Source organism: Poecilia latipinna, unplaced genomic scaffold (genome assembly GCF_001443285.1).
Source record: "Poecilia latipinna isolate Pla-1442-1.1 unplaced genomic scaffold, P_latipinna-1.0 Scaffold651, whole genome shotgun sequence".
Lineage (NCBI taxonomy): Eukaryota > Metazoa > Chordata > Actinopteri > Cyprinodontiformes > Poeciliidae > Poecilia > Poecilia latipinna.
In genome coordinates this window covers 166,588-188,588 of record NW_015113267.1, presented here as the reverse complement: position 1 = coordinate 188,588, position 22,001 = coordinate 166,588, and the positions used below count along the sequence as shown (strand labels likewise).

The 22,001-nt window shown below is 38.7% G+C and overlaps 1 protein-coding gene across 1 annotated transcript in view; it reads left to right on the top strand.

Annotated features, from left to right (window-relative positions):
- The window catches only part of pcxb (pyruvate carboxylase b), a gene marked incomplete at its 5' end in the record, with an annotated part of 83,600 nt that overhangs the window by 55,755 nt on the left and 5,844 nt on the right, over positions 1-22,001 (top strand). The window contains 4 exons of the mRNA XM_015043853.1: positions 5,397-5,571; positions 6,068-6,141; positions 19,879-20,019; positions 20,774-20,875. Coding sequence (XP_014899339.1) covers positions 5,397-5,571; positions 6,068-6,141; positions 19,879-20,019; positions 20,774-20,875 — 492 coding nt within the window. The remainder of the gene's footprint in view (positions 1-5,396; positions 5,572-6,067; positions 6,142-19,878; positions 20,020-20,773; positions 20,876-22,001) is intronic.

Below are 22,001 nucleotides of genomic sequence, written 5' to 3'. Positions count from 1 at the left end.
ACAGAAAGAAAAATAGTGTTTTAGAAGAAGAAATCTGTTGGTTTGCCCACTTACACACTCACTCACACACACTGAGCTGTATGTAAAATATGAAATATCGGCTGAGAGACAATACCTGCTCTTTTTAAAGGTCAGCCATTTTTTTTACTCTGAGGCTGCCAACAGCTTGAACACTTGCATCTCTGCAGAAACCGAAGGATTTTAATAATCTCTCCTGTCTGCTTCATGTTTGCTTTCACTCTGGTTTGTTGCTAAATTGCTGCATTATAGGCTTGTCTGTCCAGTTTCTGGCCAGGTCTTCCAGGTAATTGTTTCCCTGCTTTTGTGATTCTAACTCCTGTCATCCTGCTCACCTTGGCATTTATTCATCCCGCTCCTGATTCTGGATCAGATGTTTGTCGTTTACCATCCCTGGAGTCGACAGCCTGGACAGGTCATGATGATCCACTTGTACTCATCAGCACGAATGTTATCTTAACGCTAGGCTTATAATGAATTATTTGAACAGTTAATTGAACAGGGCAGGACAAATTTACAAAAGAACAACTGTAATATATTTTGGAAAGTTGAGATCTGACATTTAAATTCAACATTCACGTGTATCAACGGATATTTAACCACTCTTATTAGCAGAGTTTGGCTATCTTTTCAGTACTTTAGGTCAAGGATAATTCTAAAAGATTCAATATTAGCCTCATTTTTTAATTTTAAAACCAGTTTGAATGTCTCTGGCATCATTTTCCAGTGGATCTGCTGCACTAAAACAAAAAACCCAGCATTTTACCGAGTACGTTTGGTCTGGTTTCTAATGCAAATATCTTAGTACGCCTGGAATAAAACAAAACTAACCTAAAAGTAACTGTTCAGAAAGAAATATGAGATTGTTTTAAATCATTATATCTTTAATATTGATCAAAAAGTACCAGTTCCATTGGTAGATTATTTCACTTGTAACAAGGGAAAAATATCCTGCTATAAGATAATTTATTTGCTAATTATTGACCTAAAAAAAGCTCATATTTCTTGCTGAAAAGTTGCATGAAGCGTACTAAGATTTAGTATTTTTGCAGATTGTCTATGCCATAACCAGTATCCCTGTTAGCAGATTAATTAAATAAACTTCTGGGTTTCAAAACTTCCTTCTGGCTCATCCAAGCGCACTTCCTGTCATCGTGGCTCAAACGGCTCAAACTTTCTTATTCCTCTGGAAGGACATTGTCTCTGTGGAAAAACTCAGTTTAACCTCAAACATTTACCTGGATTAATAAACAGCTACTAATTTAAATCTTAAAGATATCTAGCTACAACGTCAACATCAGTCCAGGACGATGCTGACGTTGTAAACTCAAACTCTGATTGTTCTAAAATATACTAATCTGTTTTCCACCATCTGAGTTTGATGGTGGAGACTTGGACTCAGCTGAGTAATCAGTGAGGATTGTGATCATCAGCACACATCAGAACTGGGTTTTAAATGTATAAAGCTAGCTAACATTAAGCTGTCATTAGAAACGTTGAATTTATTTAACTGCTAAAAGTTCTGCTGAGCGATTTGGGTTACCAGAAAGCAGGCAAATGTTTGCAGGTGGAATTTAAAGTAAAAAAACAAAAAAAAAAACGGGTTTATTGTTTGTGTCTAAAAGAAAAGTTTTGATTCTGATGAGATTATATGTTTTCGTATTGACTGCATGGAAACTGACATGCTGTTTGTCCGTGTAAAACCTGGCGGACGGTTTTGATCTGCATCTTTTTCACTGCTGGCAGTGTTCAACAATCAATGCTGTTAGATGCACTTTTGAATTTGAAAGGTAATTTTCTCCAGTTTTCTCTGCTCTTCTGTCCTGATGAGTCATTCGTTTTTAAACGGTGCATCAGATGCAAAGCAAACATTTTTTCTCTTTTCTGAGTAAATCTTGAACTATAAATATCAACAAAATCTTTGCATTTAATTTGAAAAGTTTGCTTAAAGTATAAGTTCTCCCCGAGAGAGATACAGAAATCACCGTCTTTATTCCCTCGATGTGTTTAAGTAATTACCTTTTAATCACCTGAAATTTGCTTGTTTTTGCCTCCCTGTCACTTTGTTTTTAGCAACAGGGAAGCGGCTCGTTTCGTATTAATCTGATTGTGACTCCTCGTCTTTTGGTGCATTAGCTGTGACTAATTTACATACCTTTTAATTTGAGGTTCATTTGTTAACACAGGCACTTTCCCACACACTCTGCCGTTGTCTGTACGTGTCCCACACTTCAACAATCAGTGAGTTTCAGCGGAAGACGTCCTCGGAGGAGAAGACGTTAACGAGCAGGGACTCCAGCGAGCCTGCCATCTTTGAAGTCTCTCTCTCAAACACAAATGACTCAGCTATCTCTGAACTGCTCGCCCTGTGACTAATGGCGTTGCACCGTCTCCTTTGTCTGCACATTTCCACAAGGCGCGAGCTAACACACACACACACACACACACACACACACACGCACACACGCATGCACGCACACCCACTGATAAGATACAGCAGCGGTTTTAATGATATTCAAACACACAGTTGCTCAGTGTCAACCCAGGAGACTGCATCGTGTGAGTCTTTATCTAAACACACACGGCTCTACTTACACAAAATTAACAAAAGTATGTGAGCTGGGGGCGATGATTAGCAGCGATTCTGTTTAACTAATTCTGACTCGTACAGCGAGCCGTGGAGGTGAGCTATAAGCTGCTTCTTGCAGGAAACACTGAGGGAGACAGATTAAATTGTACCGAGATTCATTCTGCTCTCCGGCCTCCACCTGGAAATGAGCTGAAAACTCCAGATATTCAAAAAAAAAAAAAAAGACAAAATATATCAATTAAATAATTTACTTCAATGTATAGCTTATATTTCAAATATTTCTCCTAATTTTGATTAATTCTCTCCAAATCTGAATATGGCATAAAACTAGTAGAAATCAGAATTTCAGCACAAAAACATCAACCTGCTGAAACTCATGTACTGAACAGTGGATGCCAATACTTGGACTGCATGGACGACATCAACTTCACTGCAAAAAATACGAGCTCTAACCAAGTATATTTGTCTAATCGTTAGTTCAAATGTCTTATTACACTTGAAATAAGACAAAATAACTTACAAGAAGCTTTTCAGCAAGCAAGACGGGCTTGTTTTAAGTCAATAACTTCTTAATATTGATGAAAAAGTGCTAATTAAAAGTGAGATCTGCCAGTGGAACAAAACATTTTAACTTATAAAACAGGAAGAAATGTCTTGTTCCACTGGATTTCCCACTGGGAAGCTTGGAGCAACTCCACTACTCCCAGTTAGAACTTTTGCACGTTTCAATATGGCCGCTTCTCTCATCCAGAGTAGTAAACTGTGGTGGAGACTTGTTTATTTTACAAGACACACACGAGTGTGTCTGAAATCAGTTTTACATGTAGCGCCTGCAACTCTAAACTGGACAAATTAAAAGTGATGTTTGCTTTTGGAAAGTAAAGTTTAAAATGATGTTTAAAAGCTTTTGCCAACAATGTTTATGGGCGCCGCCATTTTGAAATCTCAACGTCTAGAACTAGAACGCTGTTACCTCACATCTGACAGCAAATCCAGGTGACAAACCGGAAGCAGCGTTAACCCGAGGACATTTTTCTAACACACGCCCTCTTTTTTTCTTCCACTAAACCTTCTCTGATTACGCTTGGACGCTTCCATCCATTGGTTGTGCAGATAAGAACCAGTTCTGACTTCGCTGCCTTCGCTGTCTTTCTGTTCAGTTCGTGGGTCGTAAGGCAGGACCGATTCCAGCACCGACTCCTAGCTGGTCGAGAGCAAAGAACAGCTTTCATCAGGAGCTGGAGTCGGTTCATAGACACTAACGATAAAAGTTCTGACTTATTTCCCCTTTATCGACCCAATTAAAGGAACAAGAAGTGCAAAAGTAGAGCTAGCACATCATACTGTTTATGGAGGCTGACGCAGCGCAGAGAGCAGCAGGTACCATCACTATTTACAGCTGAACCTATAAACCCAGTTTGACTTCATATGTAAACTTTGTCATGTCTCCTCATAACACCAAGTTGCTTATGATATCTGAGTGAATATGTGGAAATATGAATATCTGTGGTGGTCTGCGTCTCCCTGCACTGCAGTGGCTCTCAAAGGCTTTCAAAGTACCAACCCACTTTTCCAAGTCTGGCCATATGGGTCAGACCTTCTCAGTGAAGATGCTTTGAAAAACTAAGACGTCATAAATCCTGAACATGTTTGACCCGCTGCAGTCTGCCTACGGATCACACAGACCTCGCTGAACCGGATTTCTCCTAAGAGGAGCTCGACGGAGTGGATTTTTCTTCAGATTTTAATGCAACAAAGTCTCAATGAAAAGATAGATTGTGGACTGTTTTTAACCAGCAGTCCAGATGAATTGGATCTGATTCAGTCACGTATGCGTGGTGACAGGCACGCATGAATACGACACATTTTCTTCCACCGTCAATGAAACATATTGAAGACTAAAAGCTGATATTGATTCCACAGCAGATCCCATCAGCTGGAGGAATGTAAGCAACATGTTGCAGCTACTCTAGTTTGAGAATGAATAAAACAATGAGTTTATTTTCTTCAGTCAGCTCCAGCTTCTTCTTTGGGGGTTTGATTTGCTTTGTCTGTAAGGAGCGAAAACTGAATTAAAATAAGAGCAGCTAAAAGCAGTCTGTGGGCAACACTCCATTTGAAGGGCTGTGCAGAAGACAAACATGAACAAGAATGTTCGTTGTCATGAAGTGTCATTCGGGAAATCATCAAATCAAATGAAATTTTATTTGTATAGCACCTAAGCCGTTCAGTTATTTATAAACAGGAGTATTTTAAAGTCTGTTCTGTCAGTGTAGGGACTTTAGATCTGATGTGATGTGCTCTAACTTCCTGGTTTTAGTCAGAACTCCAGCAGCAGCGTTCTGACTAAAACCAAATTGATCTTTTTAGGCAGGTCTGTGAAGGTACTGAACAGTAATCAGTGTGACTAAAGATAAACGCATGGATGAGCTTCTCTGCATCTTGAGACATTAGTCCTTTAATCCTGGAAATGTTCTTCAGGTGATAGAAGGACAACATTTTACGCAACGTTGCATTAAAACTTCCATTAAAAGTGTCGATATTTACTGAATGACAAACATCCATGAACTCCTTCATGTTTGTCTTATGCACACCCCTTCAAATAAAATGTTACCAAATCGGTGTAATACTAGAGAGTTACATTGGTTGGCTGCTTTAGTTTCTCTGGAGGACTTGGTTTCAGATTCAAGGCATTTCAAGGTTCATTTGTTTGTAAAGGCTTTCTGCAGGAAACGTATGTATGTTTTATTTTGGTTTTCCTAAATTCTCTCACGGTGTTTAATCCCAGGTGCTGAAGTCCCTTCCACGTATCGAAGGTCGTCCCGGCGCCTCTCTGTCACCGATGGACTTCAAGGCCCTGGAGGACAAACTCCGAGCCGCGCATGGGGATGACATCACCCCGGAGGATGTGATGTCAGCAGCCATGTACCCCAAGGTGTTCCAGGAGTTCAAGGAGTTCACTTGTGAGTGAGCAGCCCTGCTGCTGGATCAGTGTTGGCTTTTAATTCAACCCTTAGTGCTGATGTTTTGCGACTGTAGCTGGAAATACATTAGACCACTGGCTGGAAAAGATTTTGTTTGGCATTTTAGAGTCGGCGCTTGTGAATGATTCAGTTGGATCCAGGCAGCTCCGGCATCATTCAGGTACCTGGATTAACCTCGGCTTTATTGCAGTGTTCAGAAGAAACCACCGCTGCTCCTTTACGAGGCTCGATAATTAGCCCGAGGTGTTTTATTCACAGCTTCGCTGAAGAATGTACACGGCCACAGAGCTAATCTCATCTGAGTTTCTGCTAATTACACCTCCGGTTTATAATATTAGTCTCTCTTTTTTCCCACACCGCATCTGCTCCCAGCCTCTTTGTGTGATTATGACACTTCCATGTAAATGTTAAGGTAATCTAACAACAATACAAACTTTTAGGCCCGCTTATTTTATCTCCTCCTCTGTTCATTCAGCTAACTTTGGCCCGGTGGACTGCCTCAGCACCAGGCTGTTCCTGGATGGACCCAAGATTGCAGAGGAGTTTGAGGTATCTTTAGATATTAACACACTTGTTATATCATCTGCAAGCTAAAACATTTAATACAAATCTTATGAAGGTATATATTTTCTGTTTGAAGGGAATTTAGATTGTTAGGCCTTGCTATAAATCAGTGGTTCTTAACCTGGGTTCGATCGAACCCCAGGGGTTCGGCGGAGCCTCTGCCGCGGAGGTAAAGACACACTTGTGTAAAGTCGTGATGACGCCCCACTTTGCCATCACTTGCTGCAGAGGATCACGTTACATTGCTGAGCCAATCAGAGCTGCGGAGGAGCACTGATTACCAAATTCTGTAGCTTTCGGTGTACTTCTAAATCTAAACCTTAGTCGCATCTTTTTGGGCCTGCTAGTGCCTCTAGTGGTGTGGAGTGGTAACACAACTAATATAATTACATTACTAAATCAGAATACCACAAAGTCTTTATTTATTATTATTAATTTTTCATCATCTTAATAATGTAGAGCTAATTAAATGATCTAAACAAGACCTTAAAGTGGTTCCAGTTTCTCTCGATGGCCAGCCTGTTGAAACTGTGCCAAATTTTAAATACCTTGGGTCGTTCCTGGACAGTCAGCTCAACTTTGCTGAAAACACTGACTATAGTTTGAAGAACTGTTCTCAGAGAGTCTACCTTTTAAGAAGACTTAGTGATCTTAAGGTAGATCACCCCTATGTCTTGAGTTTGGGGGAGAAATCCTATTTTATTTATCACTACAGAAGGGTTTGGTGAATGCGCATATGAAACTGGTGGGTTCAGTACCTCAAAAAAGGTTAGGAACCACAGCTATAAATGGACTTTATTCTCTTGTGTAGCTCTGTTTCATGGTTTTGGTCATAATTTTTAGATAAAAAGTGTATTGTTTTCACTCCTGAAGGTCTTATAATGTGCTTGAAACACAAGTCATACATTTTAAAAGACGGTTATCTCTGATAATGACTGTGTAACCTTTCTATTCATCTCTGGTCATGTAGGTTGACTTCACGACAAACACACTCAGGTTCACTGTATGTATTAAAATAAACAGCAGCTATAGGGGCAGCTTCTGCCCCTATAAATTAAGTAAAATATAATTTAGAAACACTACAAAGCTACATCTACCCAAAGTTTGTAGAGAATATTTATATTTTTAGATGTTATAACGCTGTAAAGGACTGAGAAGTCTGGAGAATTGTGCGAATGTGATAAACTGCAAGAAACAGCAAGTTAGGAGAGATTGGGTGAGAAAAAACTAATTTACACTGACTTGTTAAGATTGCAGTTTGTCTGCTCTATATTTTGTCGTGGGTGGAATATAGATTGAAAAGGGGACACAATATCAGGTCAAATTCTTTTTGCATATAAATAGAGGAGCAAAGGAGTAAAATCTAAAACTTTCCTCTTGATGTATTGGCATCTGCAGCCGGCCTGGCTTAACCTTTACAACTGAATGAACTCAGCAGAAATATTCTGCAGACTTTTGATTCTGACAGAAAGTTCCTCTCTGTACTGGGCTTTTTTTTTTTAAACCAGAAAGTGCAGCTCAGTGGGGGGCATTTCACAAGACTGACAGCAGAGAGCTGTTTGATGAGCAAAAAGTTACGACTGAAGAGTTTAAATCCAGACTGAAGAAAGAGCCGAACAGAGACAGACAGCTGGCGGTAACCTGAGCAACAGACAACAGCGACTGCTGTTTTTAGAGGATGACGACGGGCGTCCTGGGGGGCAGCTTTAGAGAGCAGCAGAGAAAATGCTGGGAAAAAGGCTCAATATTGCTGAACATTTTGTGGTGAGGAGGTTTAAAAACAAGACGTACAGAATGGTGGCAACTGTAGAGGAATAAAGCTAATGAGTCATACAATGAAGCTGTGGGAGCGAGGGTTGGGTCAGAAGTGAGGATCAATATGGTTTCCTGCCCAGAAGGAGACGATATTTTTACTTTAAGGACTCTGATGGAAAAGTACAGAGGAGCCGGAGCGGCTTTGTGTCTGCAGATCTAGATGTGGTGTTGCATAAGGAGGGCTGGAGTAGTAGCAGGCTGAAACGATTAATCAGATTAATCGATTATTGGATATATAGAGCCCACTGCACTGAAAACCTCCTGGTTATTCCACCAAATATTGATTTATGTGTTAAAACATCAGTTTTGTTGTTTCTACATGAATATGAACTTGTTTTCTTTACATTGTTTGAGGTCTGAAGGTTCTGCATCTCTTTACTTATTTTGACCATTTCTCATTTTCTGCAAATACTAAATATTTGCTTGTAATTTTAGAGACATGCTGTCAATAGTTCATAGAGCAAAAGAACAATGTTAACTTTACTCAAACCTATACCTACCTATAAAGAGTAAAATCATAGAACTGATCATTTTAAGTGGTCTCTTCCAGAGCTGTAGTTGTCATTTAATTTAGTATTAATTTACTAAATGGACTCAAAAAAGGTTAACTGCTGAAAGAACGCCATAGTCAGAGTAGTAAGCAAACCAAAACTGTAAAAATGAGCATTTAAGATGGAAACCGTCTTTATTAGTGAATATATTCTACACAAAACTCCTCAAGTCACAGTTTTAGCTTCACGTCATTCAAATACTGTAAAAATAAACAGATTATGCTATCCAATTATTATTGACTGAGTTTTTCACATGGTAGAAGAATGTTTTAGTTGTAGATGCATCCTTTGCTACAAATAATCAAGCTAAATGGATACTATGTTGTTGCATTTTCTTATTTAAAATGGGAATTTAAGTTTATTATTTGCATCTTTTAATGCATTTCTAATATTGTATAAAAAAGGCTTAAACAAATCTGGTGGGAAAGCATCATGGATCGACTCTGTAATCAGCTGTTATGTTTTTGTGGTCGTCTGACGTTTTCCACCTTTAAATAAGATAAAAAATAACAGTAATAAATATCCCCATGTATCACAGCTTTGGTTTCATTTCTTTGCATGTACTTCAGTTTAAATAAGAGAGGCAAATACAAGTGATTAAAATGCACATTTAGCAGGATTTTTGAAAAAGCGAGGTTCTGAACTCAGCTGCAGGGTTAGTTGAATATGAACAACCTTTCCCCTTCGCTGTAATATCATGAATATTTTTTGTTTCTTTTGCTGAAACCAAAGTGAAAAGCCCTGATGTTCACCGATGTTCATCTGCATTTGTGGGAAAGAAAAACCATGAAACCATGACCTTTGTGCTCTCTGGTTGCCTTTCACAGCATTCAGAGAGCTCATCTTTTCAGCAGCATTAAATAACATAATAAGGAAAACGCATCATTCAGCTCAAAGCTGCAGCTCCTACATGTTTTCTTTGATTCTTTTTTAAGTTCTCACTGTGTTCGCGTGGAGAGATTTTACTCATTCTGAGCGACCGAATGGTAACAGTGTTTAATTACAGGCTCGTTTCGGCAGACTGGCTCTGATGTTCATTGATTCTTTGTTTATGAGGACTGAGGCAGCTCTGCTTCCACTCTGTTTATATGTTGGTGTTGCTAATTTAGGGTAGATAAATACGCCGTTCTCCATTTTCTTCCCTAACAGGAATGACGACATAAGAAAATATAATTTCAAACAGTCTCATCGTGAAAATTAGATATTTTTTTTAGATTTGTTTCTTCAAAAAGTGAATCTCTCACAGTAAACGAATGTTTTAACGTTTTTACTTTACCTTTTAAAGTGGTTTTTAACAATTGCACCAATTTAAAGTAGATTTCAGGTTATTTTACCCAAATAATGGTGAGAAATCTTGAACTGTACACCAGGAGAAAACGAAATGCGTTCTGGAGGACATTTTTTAAAGCCAGAAATATAAGAAAATTGTACAACTTTATTAGAATAACGCAAAATTTCAAGTCTCTTTCTACTCTTTTGCCATTTAAGGTTATTTATGGATTGCTTTTCTACAAGGTGTGAACTACTTTTGATGATTTAACATTTTGTAAAATATTTATTCTCTCCACAGCCTCAGTTACGATAACATTAATTAGGTTTTTGTTTACTGCAGCAAATGATGTCAGAAAGTTTAGATTTTAAAGTTTTAAAGCAGATATTAAAAGCCTTCATTTTGTTCATAATTTAAAAAAAACCTTATTGCTGAGCTGCTAAAAGCTTCAGATTTATCAAACTCCTCAGATTTATTTTGGTGTATTTATGATAAATGTGTATTTTATTTGGTAGATTTTACTTCTAGTAGCTTATGAATGTGTTGAAACCTGCAGGAATAATTCACCAGGATATTTCCAGTGAAAGTGAAATCTGTCCAAATCTGAAATATTTATATGAATCAAACCAGAACTGGATGTTTCTACACTTTAAAGAGACTCTTTAAAACAGTTTGTGAAATGATAAAATAATGATAAACTTGTACTGCTTTGAGCAAAACTGAATATTTGGATCAGTCAAACCTGAACCAAATCATTTTTTAATTTCTACAATAAATTATGTACAAAAAAAACCCTTTAGATTTCCCAAAAAATATCGCCAATTTCTCTTTTCGGTGTAATAAACCAAATATTTTGTCTCATCATTCAGATGCAGTGCATTGTATCACTGCTTCGCCTGAATTGCATCGTATTCTGTTCAAAACGCAATAAGTCGCAGTTATTCGTGGATTTAGTTTGTGTTTGCGTCGTCTTTGGAAATGTGCGGTAATGCCAAACCCAAACATCTGACCTGCATTTCACTGAATCTGTCAAACACGCAATATTGCGAGTAAACATGTTGCTGCAATGTTTAAAAGTTTAAAATAAAAAGGAAAAATATGTTGTCACCGCCTAAAAAAAAGTTTTATTTTGGAGTCATTTCCAGACAAAATATCCACATCTGAAGCCAGATGGACTGTAGCAACACATATCAGTAGTTAAACTTATTATCTTCAATAATACACAGATTAAAATCACTGCCGGTGTCAGGTTATCTTTAAAAATTCTGTTTTTCACATGACTAAAAACCAGCTTTACATTTTTAAGACTTCTTGATTTATCTGAAAAGTAATGTCAATTAAAAACAGCATTTAGTTTAAAACAAGCAGCATGAAATTCTGATTTAACTCCTGCCTGCAGGCTCATGGTCTTATAATCATTTTAAAGCTCAGTTAATTACAGCAGTCCAACCGTCTACAGTAAATATTGGATCAAAGTCCTCTGATTGCACTTTTTCTTTACAGTATTTTGATCACTCTGAATCTGCGTGTTAAATATTGATGACCCGGTGATCAGAAAGCTGTTAATCCGAGCTAACCGGCTCCGAGGGGCCGCCTGGCTCAGCGCGGCTCCTCTCACGAGACGGTGAAGTGTGAGCAGACGCATCATGTAGGTGGCGGTGTTTGTCAGGTTGCCTGGGTAATTATTAGGCGCTCCTAAGAGAGATGTTTATTTCTGCGGTGGAGCGTGGCAGCTTTTGCAGCGCTGGCTGATTTGTTGAACCGCAGGAGGTCGGGACAAAGCACAGACGGAGAGAGATAACACTTTGCTACCGAGACAGGCTGAGTGGTTATCAGGGCAGATTTAAGGAGCAAATCTTTTTAAGCACCACACTACAGTGGAGGCAGGGAGCTGCTGATGGCCTCAGAGTTGTGTGTAAAGAAAGAAAAAGCTCTTTCAGTAATCCTTTACTTACGTTCAGTAGTTCATTTCAAATCTCAACACTGGGCTGCTCTGTTTTTGTGCTGCACGAACGCATTTCAGACGTATTTCTGAAAAGTTTTGCAGAGTAATTTAAATCTCATCTCTGCTTCCTTCTGCCAAATTAGGTTGGCTCAAACCTCGTTAGGCTCACGAGCCAATAAACATAACACCGTACAAACACAAACTTTTCCATCTAACCAGTCTGGCCCCATTGGTGACACAGATCTCTATCATACTGCCAAAATAAAGCAGAAGGTTACAGGAAACCATACCTACACTGCAAAAATACAATCCCACCAAGTGTTTTACTCTCTAGTTCAGATATCTTAGTACACTTGAAGTAAGACAAGATGGAAGCTTGTTTTAAGTCAATAATTCCTTAAGAGAACTATAAGTACAGATTATTTCATTTTTGACATGGGGAAAAATGTCTTATAATAAATTAATCTGCCAGTGGAACTAGAACTGTTCAATATTAAGGACTTACTGACTTAAAACAAGCCAGTATATCTTATGAAATATTTTGTCTTATTTCAAGTGAACTGAGATATTTGCACTAGAAACTCGACAAAATTACTTAGTAAGATTTTGTATTTTTGCAGTGCAGAAGCATTTTTCCGAATAAGGACTCCAGTTTTTCTAATTTAAAGGTTGGAGTTTTACAGAAAACCCCAAAACTTTATTTTACATTTCAATTCCTGGAGCTCTCTTTTGTCAAAATGTCAATTCAACAAAGGATATAATTTTGTTTACATATAAAAATGGATGCAGTGAAAAATGTATACTTAAAAATCCCTCCAAAATATCTTATAACTGCAATTTTTTAGTAGTTCAAACATTAAACACAGCTTGATATGAATTATACGCACAGTAGAAACTCTTAACAAAAGCTAACATCAACGGTTTTCCTTGTGTCCGATCTTGGAGGATCAGCCAATCAGCATAGAGGAGAGTAAATGCTGCTCCTGGATTGGCTCTTTTGAATTCACCAGCCAGTAGTGTCAAGTAGCATTGCTCCTGGCACTTGAGCTTCTCCAGCTGCATTTTGTTTTTAATATTTTAGATATGCTCTATGAAAAGAGTCACACTCCAATGGTTTTACCCAGAATGGCTTCGTTTCCATTTCACAGGAAAAGTGAGACTTATTTTTATAATAAAAATAAAGAGCTTTTATCTATTCAAAAGTCTCTTAGAAGTCAAGTTTAATAGAAAATCCTAAATATTTAAAAGTAGGCATCTCTATCTGTATCTTGTTTAACCCCAGAGAACATGAATAAATATCAGTAAATATGGAAACGATTAAATGCAGTTACTTACTGATATAAATAACACGTTTTATTTTAAGTCTGTGGTGACCTGAAGGAACCCTTTTCAAATGGAAATGTTTTTCAAGAGCAATATTTGTGTTTGTGGGACTATAGATTGATACTGTTGTAAATTATTAATTTAGTCATCGAGTAATCTATCGATTGTTCTTACGATTAAGCAACAAATCAAATAAAAAATTTGACAAAGTAAAATATTGGTAATTTCTACCATATCAGCGGTATTAATATCGGATATCAACATCGGCCCAATTTTTCATATTTGTGCATCCCTACAATTACTTTTCTGTAGTTAGAAAATTAACCTGTTACAATAATAGCTCCATTTTTAAGTTAACCGGGACAGAAATTATACAAAAATATGAAATTATATTCAATTTAATAGTAGAGCAACACTTATAAAAACGTCTATAAACCAGTTTTTAGTTTATGTATTCATCTTCAGTGAATTTAATAGATGAACTCTCACTTTGCCCAGACATTAATAGTTTGTCTGTCCATGTTAGCGCTGGAATTTGGCTGCTTTTGTCATACATAAAACTCATCTACCAGCTCTGTACCACGCGATGAGCTCCGTCACTCATTTGTTGTGACCGGGAAGGTCCATAAAGCTACACTTGAGTTAAGCATCAACTACAGAACAACAGCCCACTATGTTCAGTGTATCTGCTCACCTGTATAAATGCACCCGCTGCGCTCTTCCCCACGGTTCGCTCTGAGCTGCCAGTAGGCAGCAGCTCTGGGAGGAGAAAAGCTGCCGGGCTATATAAATAAAATTACCTGCCAAACTCCAGGCATCATGCCAGTCAATTTAAGATTGCTAATCCTTTAAGCTAAAAAAAACTATAAAAACCCAGACATTATCAATCAATGAAACCCAGAATGAACTTAAAAATTGGATAGTGTGCTGCTAATGCAACATCCAACTCGGAGGCGGAAGTAAGAACGTTGCGCAACATAATCAATCACCTGGCAAGAACACAGTGCTCTAAATGATAAATAGTAATTTAACGAAGCTTCGAGGCAGACAAATTTGCCCCAAGGAATTTTAATAATGGAGGTGCTAGAATCATTCGAGGAATTGTTATAGCCTACTATGAATGCTGTGCCATGCCATGACAAATAAGTAATAAATATCTTTTTTTAAATCAACATCACAATTGTACCACAAAATATCGCGATAAAACTCTAAAGCCACATCGTTTTGTTAGCAGCTAAACATTTCTACAGTCCATCCATGGATTCTTGCATTTTAGGCTGAACAGCTCTAGGTATTTAAAATTCCTGCAACGCCTCTTTTACATTACTCTGATGACAGCCCTCTCCATTATCATTAACCCACACATAGTGTACATGTCGCACAAAAAGGACAAAGATCACTGAACCATCTGTAACTGCTACGCTGATGACTCACAATACGAGCAGAATAATAAACGCAGGCTTTCAGAAGCAGGGACAGACTTGTGCACACCGTGACTCTGAAGGCAGCCTTTCTCTGCCACAGGTAACGCAAGTCATTAATGAAATCCTATCAAAGACCAGATTCAAGCTCTATCTGAAAGTTGTAGCCTCGATAAGCAGCTGAATGTAACAGATTGGAGCCGGGCGCTCGGGGGGCCTCTTTAGGTAAATGCTCCCAGCATGTGAGGCCTGTATATAGACGCCACAGATGAATCACTGATATGAAACATGCATGATGCACCAGGGATGCTGTCAGGAGGCGCAAACAGGAGGCAGGAAAAACTGGAGGATGATTAATCATAGCGATTTTAAAATCATTAATGATTGCCTGATTTATTGAAGAGATCAAGTGATAAAACGATTGCCATCTTATCTCTTGTTGTCTGATAGTTTAATGTGTTTCAACTTCAACTATTAGACATTAATTCTAAACATAAGGAGCCTTAAGAAGCCTTTTTGGTCATAGATCATTATTTAAATTAGGAGCAGAGGTGACGTCACACTGTGTGAGAGATTCAGCTTTGCAGTTGAGTATTTCAAAACATGAACAGATTGATCAGTGTTGACATTTTAAACCGTATTAAACATCTTGTAATAAAAGGTTTAAATAATTTAGTTGAGTAAGTTTTTAAAAGTATATACTGTTATTAGTACTTTCACCACACTGTACTATTGACATTAATTTGAGTAACAGTAATATAAAGCATAATTTAGAGGAACGTTTGACACTCTACCCACTCCTACAGCAAACATTTCCATGAGTATTACATAAAAAATGTAAACTGTATTTTTACTCATTGGTTCCCTCTTTTAAATATAGCAATAAACCCAAAGAAATTAATAATAAAGTTTTATATCATAGCGAAAGCCGTAACGCTCCACTTGTGAAAGTAATAAACCTGTTGAGCTTCTCTATACAGCACTCAACATTTTTTACTGCCACCCTGGCAGACACGTTAAAATAAAAAATATGTATAAAAATAATGTTCTTTGAACTTTTGGTTTTTATAGAGAAATTAGAATGTACTATAACTGGAATAAACAGGTCAAAGCTCTGCAAATCAATCAGAAGTTGGCTACAAAGTTCCTCTGTGAATCTTTAATTTCAGCTTTTTTATATTTTCTTTTCTCCTATCTGAGTCCTAAACTTTCCCATATGCGAGACTCTGTATTTTAGTTTATTTTTGGGGTTGCTCTTGGCAACACAGAGGGGTATTAGCAGCGACATGCTGCTAATGGCTATTGTAAAGGCATATCAATAACTCCTGATGCGTGTTGTTGCTATTGTCTGTGGTTTTCAGTCAGCTGCACTCGGACTCTATCCTTCAGATTTTATAACTCAACATTTGTGTGCACTTTTTCCAAAATAGCAAGCTGAGAATGTTATTTAGCTTAGATATTCAGATATTTTATAGCGTTTACTTTGAAAAGAAAAAGAAGCTACTGAGCGAGTAGCTAGTAGCTGAATGTGCCTGTCTCAGAAATACAGCTTTGGCTCATTAGGCGATTCATTTAGCAGAAACGCAGATTAACTCTTAGAAAAGGAGAAGTGGTAATAATGAAATACTAGAAACAGATTCCACCTTAACCTTTTCCCCCAAGTCTGCTCTACAACCCTGACTGGAGGACTTCTGTCAGCTCGCTTCCTCCACAGAAATAGTGATTTATTGTCCGACAGCTCTGTTTGCACTGAGAGCGTTGATCTGTATGCAGGAAGCAGAAGGCTGCACTGTGTAATTAGCATATCTGCAGCGGGGCTACAGCATCGCCGGGGTTAGTCATCATCAGAAACGTGGCACGATTTCCAGGACGTTCAAAGACATCAAACCAGACAGACAGATTTGCCCTCGCAGTAGGAAAACATGTCAAGTGCTGCTGTGGGCGTCAGACCGCCAGCTTCATCTGTAAGAACTCGTGTCTGGCGCCGGTCCGTTAGCGACGGGGTGCAAACTTCTCCCAACAGCTTCACCTGAGACGGGAGAAGCTTTGTGTTCACCGTCACATTAGAGCAAAATCTCTGCGTGATTCCAGCTGCATCCCGATGAATACGAGCGTCACTGAAAAGTTTCTTTCAGAAACTGAAGCTCATGTTGTATAGATCAGGGGTGTCCAAAGTGTGGTGCGGGGGCCATTTGTGGCCCCTGAAGTAATTTTGTCAAGTCTTGAATGCTAAAAATTTGACCATCAAAATAGGAAAAAAAAACTGACGCAAAAGAAATCTGTCTCTCTATCAATAAGGCAACACTTAAGTACCCTATTTATGCTTTGGATCTTTAATGATTAAAAAAAAGTAGATTTGAGCAGGTAAAAAAAAGAGGAAACAAATTTTTAATTTAATAAATTTTGTGGCCTGAGGGCAAAAAGATTGGACATGACTGATCTAGATTGATCAAATAAAATTATGTATTAATTAACCAATACACAAATGTCATGTTATCGTCTGCAGATGACGCTAATTGTCATGGTGGGTACGTTATGTTTATAAAAAGATGCTTTTTTTAAAAAGAAAGTTTAGTGGAAGGAAAATGTTTGGATTTTAAGAAAGGTGAAAGATGAACAGGTATAACTGGATTGAGAGGCAAAGCCCATTTAAAAGTAAAACTCTTACAGGATTCATGGAATTTTGTCAAAAAGACGACGTAACCATGGAGATGAGCTGAAGGATGCAAAGTTATTGAATCCTCATTCTGTCCAAAAACAAAAACAAAAATCCTCAAACTTCATAATCAGGGAAAGCCATATGAAGTCATTGCTACAGAAGAAAGTTGTGTGGAAGGAAAAAGTGTGGCAGAAAATGTGCAGAAGCCTTTAGTTTCTAGTTTTTAATTTGTAAGGCAAAAACATCATTAACCAAAACGAACTGGCTAATAATGCTTCATTGTGTGTGATAAACATGAGCTTCACTACAAATTGAATAACTTAAATTCCTCTCATGAGGCGCTCCTGTACAGCGTCTGAATAGCTGCTCTTATTCCTGACAGGCTTTTACCCGCTGCTCTCTGATGTCAAACAAAGGAGTTGGAAAGGAAGACCGACAATCCCAGAGATAAAGAAACTGTCAGGCTGGAGGAAATGAAAACGTCTCTCCTGTCTTTAGCTGATCTGTAAACAGTTTCCTTCGACATGTAGCGCCGCCGCCTCAGATAAGGATATTACTCCGTCTTTGTGTGCTGACACAAGACGCACCTTTTGCCTCCCTGGTCACCGCTGCAGGTCCCCCCCGTGACGTTTACGTCTTAATTTATCCCTCCCTGAAACGTTTTCTGATTCCCTCTGAGCGCCTCTGCGTTTGTCAGGCCTCCCATGTGTCACCGTGTTGTTGTTCTGCTACATCTTTACTATCGAGCTCCTTCATCGACCCATTTCAGCTTCTCTTTTATCAGACGTCCGCTGCTGGCTTGTTTTTCCTCCCCCTCTCGCCATTCCTGACCCTTCTCCTTTCTGTTTATTTCAAGCTGCCTGCTTTCCATTGATATTCCAAGCTAAGAGTCGGTGCAGACAGAAATACTCCCCGCTGCAGATCTGCACTGATCTCCATTTTTATTACGCCTCTTTCTTTCTCTCTTTGTCTGCCTCATCTGGTGGCAAACATCACTGCTACTTTCTGAAACATCCTTTAATCTGAACGCTTGTCCGCCTTTGGGTGTTTCTCCCAAACACTTGGAACGTTTTGGCAAGGACGATGCATGTCGCCTCCCTACAGCTGTTCCCATTAAGACTGCACTCTGCATCTGGAGTGTTTGCAACATTTGAGCCTTTTTAGTGATTGTATAGTATAGTCTGATGTACATGTTTAACGCTGAGGACATTCTGCTAATTCACGTGTCAAACTCGAGGCCCGTGGGCCACATCTGGCCCGCCAGGTTCTAGACTAAACATTAAATATTAGCAATCAAATCTATGCAGTTTTTATCGGCTTTTATCAGTCCCTCCAGTTTCATGTGAATTACCATAGAAATTCACGCAAAGTCAAAAATTATCACGAATAATTGGGAGTGTATTGCAGATTTTTCTCAAAAATTGTCAAAAACTTTCTTTCTCGTACTAAACAGCTGCCTCAGATGTACCTTGATGTCACATTATAGTCCATGATCTATAGAGCAAGTAATAAAAAGTTGCACTTATCGTCATAAATAAGCACAAATATTTCCAAATTAGTACCACAAACACTTTGATTTTCACTGCGAAGAATCAGAAAAAGAATAACGAAATCTAGTTGTTGCATTTTATCAGTGACGTCTCATAACTCAAGCTTCACTTAAAGCATCCCAAACTGACAATTCTGCCTCTGTGCTTCAGGTTGTACAGGTTTCTTCCTGGAACCTCATTGTTTCTGTTGACCATGTGGTTCTGTGAGCTATTACACATTATTGACTGAAAAGATGTTCAATAATGTTTAATTTTAAGAATTCATTGATGTTTTATCAACATTCTGGCACAACCGGCCCTTTAAGCGCATCACATCAAAGTTGTTCTTTCTTTTCCTTAAACTAGCTCATCTTATGATCTTGTAAATTGGTGCAAAGGATTCTTAAATCTAGTAGGTTAAAGTTTAAAATCATTTATATTCATCCAGAAAGATTGTTTCTGATAGGAAAATATGATAAAACAATGTAAAGAAGGATCAATAAAAAAAAAAGTGGTGTCCATAGTTTTATCCTTAGTGTGGATCCAGTAGTTTTGAAAGCGTGTGCAGTCAGAACGGTCATGTCACATTTTCCAACTTTTACGTCGTTGACGTGTCAAACCAGATGCAGTGGTGGTTCTATTGTCAAAAAAAGTTTTGTGAAATATACTAATTTTGAAATTAGAAAAATTTGAAAAACCTCCTTATTCTACTTCAGAAACTTTTTATCAAAAAATTAGAGTTTTTTTCACAATTAGCGTGTTTCCATTCAGTGAATTCATTAATGTAATTCCAATTTGTGCAATTTTAAGGTCAGTGTGAAAACAGCAAGCCGTGCAGATGGAAACGAAGGTTTTAATTCATCGTCGACGTATTGATTATTGCTCTGGTCTCATCTCCAAGCAAACCTGAGAAACCTCCAGTTAAAACTGTTAGGTTTGATCATTTTTCAAAATGCTCTGAATGGATTAAACTTGAACAGAACTTCAAGGTTGATGGATTTTAATTGTGCAGTAGTAAAACACAGAAGCTGCTCCAGCAGAATGCATCAGAGGAACATGTTGCAGCAACGCCACCACCGACGTTGCTCTTTTCTCATGTTGCTAACTTCTTTTTTTATCTCTTTCCAGCAGCGGCTGCAGCGGCGCCGCAGTGATTCCCGCTCTCCGGCACGATCTAATTTCTGCCTCCTCTCTCTCGTTTCTGCCCAGGTGGAGCTGGAGAGAGGGAAGACCCTCCACATCAAGGCTCTGGCGCTGGGCGACCTGAACAAGGGCGGCCAGAGGGAGGTGTTCTTCGAGCTGAACGGCCAGCTGCGGTCGGTGCTGGTTAAAGACACCGTGGCCATGAAGGTACGGAGAAAACACGGCGGCCATGATGAACGGCCAAGGGAGTGCAGAGGGTTTATGGAGATGCTGACGGATGGCGGCGGTCGGAGGAAGGATAAATGAGGGATGTCTGATAGATGAGACGGCAGAGAGATGAATAGATCTCTGTGGGTGAACTATTAATAGACGGAGGAGGAGAAGGCTCTTTATTCTGAGGCCTGACCGTGTGAAACCACACCAACGCAGGGAACCACTAATTTTTATTCATGGAGACAAAAGCAGGACTCAGGTCGACTTCTGTGTGTTTGTCTCTCAGCTGGAGGTCAGAAAAAGATCGAATTTATATTCTTTATTTTCAAAATACGTTCAAGTTACGGTACATGTCTTTGCATTGCACGTTACGCACATTTTGAATAATTATTTGATAAAAGTTAGTTGTAAGTTAGTATTGTTTTACTTCAAGTATAGATATTTTCACTAGAAACTAGGCCAACACTACAAAGTAATCTACAAGGCTAATATGTACATGACTTTGTTCTTTTGTGTTGGGGCATTTTAGCTTATAGATGATGTTTGTATTGTTTTCTGCTTCTTTCTATTGCTGTTATGCTAACTCCTGCATATTTACATCGATGCTTAATGCTAAAATACTGATTAATATGCATTGTTATAATCTGAAGTGTGGATGGAGGCCCAGCAGCTGGGAGGATAAACGGAGTCAGGCGAGTTCAGACGACTGAGCGGACTGATGAATCACACTTTTACTGCTTTTTTCCAGGAAATGAAGTTCCATCCCAAGGCCCAGAAGTCCATCAAGGGTCAGGTGGGGGCGCCGATGCCGGGAAAAGTGCTGGAGGTCAAAGTTAAAGTCGGATCCAAGGTCAGTTCATAACCGCTCAGTCAGGATTTCTGACACCTGGGGTTGAGTTATCCCTCGATCTTTGATCCATCACTCAAGTTGCAGCTTTTGGACCCGTTCTGCTCTGTGATGTTCCCAGCCGGGCCGCTCATGTTGTTAGGAGGTATTTGAGGTAGATGTCACCTGCAGATCAGGAGCAGCTCTGGTGTCAGAACGACTTAGAGAGACTTCAAGCTTTAGTTTGTGCCGTTGTGTCAGGATTTCTGCTCCAGCACTCCTGACGTGGTGATCCTTTTCAATACGACTGACATTTTCACAGTGTCAGCTCAGCTGCACCAATGTTCGTCTTTAGTTTCCAAACCACAAAATATGTTGTATGTGACTGGAAACAAACAGGAAGTTCCTGAAAACGAAGGGACTGCGGCTGTAGAAATGCACCAATCAGATTCAAATCTGTCCATTTTCTCTTAAACTAATCCACCAATTAAATATTAAAAACAGATTGGTGCTTAGAAATAATAATAAAAAAAAGATTTTTTAAAATACATTTATCAAATTTATCTTAAGAACTTCCTTTTCATTTCATGATTGCATCAGAAAATGTGTTAAATGACCTTTTAGGAGCTGAATGATGAAGATGTGACCCGGTGCTTTTAACTCCTCAATTTTAATACCTCGATTAAAGAACCTGCAAAGCATTTTTATGTGCTTCAGTTCTTTGAATAAAAACAGCAGAATGGTTCAGACTGGACTGGGCCAGGTTAGATGTCAGAGAAAACCCCAACGTTTCATCTCAATTGTCCATTTTCAAATTCATTTTGTTGCTAAGATGGTTAAAGTTGGTGTATTTCTAAACCCAAGTTTTATGTTTGCAGCATTTTTACATTCTCAGGCTGATGGGGGTTTCTCCAAAGGTCATTAGAGTTGAAGCTACATGTTTTAAATTTGTTAAAACGGGAGAACTGTGGTGGCGCAGGGGCAAAGCACAACCTATGTTTTGAGGCCTTATGCCGGTGGTCGCAGGTTCGATTCCCGACCTGGCGACATTTGCCGCATGTCTTCCCCCTCTCTCATAACCCTCCACTAGAGCCAACAAAACCTTAAAAAAAAATTAAAACATATTTTGGCCTCCAGAATCATAACCGGT